Below are 5,123 nucleotides of genomic sequence, written 5' to 3'. Positions count from 1 at the left end.
TTACTTCTGTTATTCCATGCCCTAAATACCGTACAGTCAGATGGGACAGGTTTCAGCAGTGCAGCCAAGTTACTTTCTGATAAACATCAATTCATTTTCAAGCAATTTTACAATGTAATGACTTTGGCAAAAGTACAGAACTGCTTTGTATTCCAGTATGAACCTCAACTACATTGATAAGAATTAAATGCATTGGAACGTTTTTTCTACATAACAAAAGACTTAAGTGTAAATGACTCACACCAATGATTATGAATTTTAATAATTTAATGCCAACCAAAAGTACAAAGTGTGAAAGTCGGTGTGTCATTTATATTGGTCTTAAAAAAAGAAACCTAGAGAAAGTGTTTACACTGCAGCAGATTTCAGTATTAGCACCTTAAAGAGAAGTTCTTGAAGTATTAAGACAGTATGGCAACACTGGTACAATACTAAGTACAAACATAAACCATGTAACAGCATGTTTTCACATTTCTACGTTTGAAAAAAAGTTACTTAAAAAGTATATTAAAACCAGAAGTTGTTCAGTGTATTCACAGTTTGAGAAGAGATGGAATCAAGTGCTGGAGTAGAAGAGAGAAGGATGAATGGTTTCAAGGCAATTATATTGCAAGTCCAAAGGCACTGACGATACAGTACACAGTCTTATTCTCCCATCTTACAGTGCAGGTTCCTACAAATACAAACCAGAAGAAAGTTACAGTGATTAAATGTATGATGTCCTTATACATGTGTTTCTGTTTACATTCAGAATCTTAAGAATGAAGCTTTCCGAACAGCCGAGCATTTCGTATACGGCACAGTCAGCATCGCAGCCAAATGGAAAAAATACCAGACTGTGTGCTGCTGCTGCTGCTCCAAAAGGAAGAAGGAAAAGCATGCTGCCTGGTCTTAAGGGGACTAGCATTAAAGCTGCAAGCTGAAAAATTCAGCAGCTGTGTTTCTTACCATCAGTGGAGTTGTCCCAGAAGCAAGAGTTTGCTGCGTGCAGCCCAGCACCGTTCTTTTGCATAATCACACAGGTCACTGTTAGTCAGTAGAGAAGTTTCTATTAATTTACGACCAAAATTAATTAACATTTGGCTACATTTCTGTGTAGCATAGTACACACATACAAACCTATATGTATATATATATGCTTACGAGTAGTTTACCGACACGGTTCTTGCTAAGATCTTCCCCCACCCCCTACCCATCAGTGCACTTGACTGTAGCAGCTTCAACAGACAAGAGAAAGTTGAGCTCACCAATATATTTGAAAGGTTTCCCCAGCTTTGTGAGCTGGCTTAGTGTTTGTTCCACCACGCTTGTTGTCCACTGGTTCACTCTGCTGTGCTGGTAGGCATTGCCTCCTATTGCACTTTCAATGGCCTGTTGGTGACAAACACGTACTGCCATCAGTCTGCAAGGTACCCATTAACCCATTCCAACATGGAGCGCTAGAGACCCCACACCCATAGAAAAAACCCTCAATGCTGCTTGTCCATACTGATTCTTGGAAGTGTTTTCAATTATTAAAAAACTTGCAGGTCAGAGTTTGAGCCAGGAATAAGAGAAATTACAACAGATTCCATCCTCTCTTTATTTTGTGATATTTTGACTATTTGTAAGTCCCATCCCAATGTCCCACAGCCAGAGCTATGAAGAGTCTTGTATTTAAACAGTCCTGAGAAGACTGAAAAAATGCATGCAACAATGGTTCATTCACACCTATTCTTCTATGGAAATTAACTTCAGAAAATGCAGCAGAATCATCTTTGGGAAACAAAACTGCAAATCAAAACAAAAGACTACCGTAATTGTTGGTTACTAATAGAGCAGAAGCCTTCAACCAAATGATCCATTTTAGTTACGAGGACAGCCAGCCCTTTACAATACAAATAAAAGTACACTAAAGCTGCACGTTTTTTCACTGATACATTTTTTTCTCACAGAAGCTGTTCAAAAAATAACCAAAAAATTGTTTCAGGTTCAGAAGAGACAAGAGCACGTATTAAAACATGTGTATTCAATTTACAGAGTCTGACCAAAACAACTGTTTTGGTTTTCTTGTTTTGCAACAAGAAAAAGATCGTACTAGTCTACTCTACAAGAGGAATTCTGGACACAAAACCCAAATCCCTCTGGAAATTTTCTAGAAAGGAAATTTATGTTTCTTAGCAAAAAGAATAGGTCAATCATTTCACACAAGAACTCATTTTGGAGGAAAAATATCTCAAAAGAACACAGAAACATGAACATAGCCTGTAAAAAACGCCCTTATGTCACTGAAACATAAAATCTGTCCCTATACGGTTTAACGTAAAACATCCCCCTGCAAATTCTAATAGTGACATATTGCATCCAGAGAGGAGCATATGAAATTAGTTTAATTATCTTTCAGATGTGTAATACATATCACAACTAAAGCTAGATACTGTTTCTACTTAAAGTCCGTACATGGGTTAAATCAACAATTATCTATACTTTGATAGCAACATATCTAGAAATCTATTATAGATTAGTTACCAGATTTTCCTGAATAACTTCTAGCACACAGCGTACAACATACCACACTTCCACAGCAACGACATGAAAATGTTGGTTTACCTCTTTAATGATGATACTGACTTCATCAACAACAAAGGAAGTCTACAAAAAAAGCAGAACTTTAAGTAACCAGCGGACATATCATTCTGTTTGCAGAGTTCAAGATTTGTTAAAAACACGCACTAGAAGCTTAATTTATGCCTGTCAGATTTCTTGCAAGTCAGAAGGTATCGAGTCTCCCTTTATTTGCTGATATGTATTCTGGCTCCCTGAACCCAGTCAAACTAACATTTCATAGCAAAGTAATGAAAAGTAACAGATGAACTAACAATGGCTGGCCTTTAGAGTCAGTTTTCAAATTCTAACTTGAAAGTAGTTCAAATTAATATCCGCTATTCACAGTGGGGTTGCAGAGACAACCTCAGTGTGCAGACACAGCTCACAGCTAAATGAAACCGACATCTCCAGGGCACTGATGCGGATGAAACCTGAATTCACAGCTCAAGGAAAAGCTGTCATGACAATCTCAGCTGGGCATAACATAAAATCTAGCTTGCTGGACTTCCCACCACCTTCAGCCTTCTCTCGGGCTCTGGAGAGTAGACATTATGCCCATGGAACTGGGACAGAGAATGCCCCGACATTTTACTAATCTTAAACTACTACCCATTTACTTACATGGTCAGTATGTTTTCCTGGTTTAGTCCCTCAGCTGTTGCTGCCTCCCCTTGTAAGGTGTTTAAAACCAGCCTCCTCCACACCCCACAGCCACTCAAACAGCTGGGGAGCACTGACAGGGGGATCCCGCACATCTGGCAGCAAGCCACGCATACACCCCATTTTTACTGGTGGTATCTCACAGCCTCACCTCACACACCAGAAGAAAGGAATCGGACAAAAGAAACACACATACCAGCAAACTGACTAAATTCAAAAGGATTTAAAACTGAAAATTTTAAACTGAAAAAGGATTTAAAAATTAATTAACCTAATCAAGCACACGTCAACTGAATTTCACTGCCAGTTCTCCAGCTGGCTAACAGGAGTAGCAGTGTAATTCAGGTGTGCAGGAGGGATGCGGTTACACCTGCTTGGGAGAGTTTCAGCATTCCATTCATTAGGTCAGAAGGTGACCAGTCTAGCAGCCGCAACGACATGGGACATTCAGAAACGTGTGAGCAGCCGGGTGTTCTCCCTGACAAAGCACCAAGGGACACACAGGCAATGCCTTCTCTGTAACCACTCAGAGGCACCAACTGCTCGCGTGCACACTTCAACATTTTTAGAAGCTTTGATGAGCTGTGGCAAACTGGCTTTTGTTTCCAGCTTCTTGACTTTAACGTCAATGTGCCTCATTTTATGGTACTGAATTTTCCGGGAGCTTATATTTAAGGTGCACCGCTGTATTTAACCAGATAAGAGATACAATTATCAAAATATCCTTTCCCACAGAGCACAGGAACACACACACCAGGCATTCTGGCAGACATGGAGCACACTGTCAGGCAAGATAATAAGCCATATACGGGTATTTCTTCACAAAGTCTAGAACTCTGCTCAGAAAGGCCTTTGAGTGAGCACAAACATGGATCACCAGAGTAAACCGAATTAAATCCAACCAGAGTTCTCAAAGGTATCTGGATATCTCACTTGTACAGAAATCAGAGGGAAAAGCCATAGATACATTTGAGAATTTGCTGCTAGAGTTCTGACTTCTTCCTTTTTTGGGATGACAGTGCGTATGGGTTTAGATGCACGACAACACAGAACACAAAGTTCTGATATTCAGCTTTGTGATTTATGTGCTATAACTGAGCTGCTAAATAACACAATACTACTAGTCCATCTTTTATTAAGATGATATAAACATTTTTTTATTAAAAAATAAAGGGAAAAAATTCAAAAATTATCCAACATTATTCCCCTGTGCTACCCCTCTAGCACAAGGAAACCAGGCCTGATGTTTCCAATACGTTGTTTAAAAGGGTTGTTCCCAGGCAACAAATGAAAACTGCAAAGCAGTACTAATTTTTAGTCATTCTAAAGATGTTTTTGAAAACGGTTATAAGAATGATGTTCAAGCATGATAATCATATTTTAAAAAACCCAACAAACCTGTAACTGTATAACACAGGCCGGGCCCGGCAATCAGGTCAAGGTTTTTAGAATAGCACAAGCCTGACACACCTCCAGCCCTCCTGACACTGCTTTGCTATTGTCTAACCGAGTCAGAACGCAACTGTTTAAGAACAACGCAGCAAATTGTCACAGCCCAGAAAAACTGCCCCTCTACAAAGGCAACACTTGCTGGGTAGTCATTTAACATGATAAAGACCCTTGATTTATCCGACTTTGTACCTTTGTTAACGGGGTGTGTCTCACTGCGCCTGTACCATGCAGACTATCCGCTTCATCTCTTCTTTCTGCACAAAATCAGCTTATTCGAGCCCCCACTGACCTAACCCTTCCCAGCAAACCTTCCAGCACAGCACGCTGCTTCATCCTGGCGGCTGGCAAAGCCCCAAGCCTCGATACCCCTCCAGCATTTTCTCTAAGGGATTTGCAGCGGCAGCTTTCGGGAGAGAAGCAGGCGT

The 5,123-nt window shown here is 40.2% G+C and overlaps 1 protein-coding gene across 1 annotated transcript; it reads right to left on the bottom strand.

Moving 5' to 3' along the window:
* Positions 1 to 249: 249 nt before the first annotated feature.
* Positions 250 to 2,631, bottom strand: DYNLT1 (dynein, light chain, Tctex-type 1; the record flags this gene model as incomplete). The annotated part of the gene is made up of 4 exons (XM_010136605.1): positions 250 to 673; positions 949 to 1,026; positions 1,248 to 1,371; positions 2,590 to 2,631. Coding segments are annotated over 4 exons (315 nt in total), but the record flags the coding sequence as incomplete, so codon positions are not given.
* Positions 2,632 to 5,123: the final 2,492 nt, after the last annotated feature.

Source organism: Buceros rhinoceros, unplaced genomic scaffold, assembly GCF_000710305.1.
Source record: "Buceros rhinoceros silvestris isolate BGI_N320 unplaced genomic scaffold, ASM71030v1 scaffold48175, whole genome shotgun sequence".
NCBI lineage: Eukaryota > Metazoa > Chordata > Aves > Bucerotiformes > Bucerotidae > Buceros > Buceros rhinoceros.
Note: the sequence above shows the minus strand (reverse complement) of the source record. Positions and strands in the feature narration are given on the sequence as shown.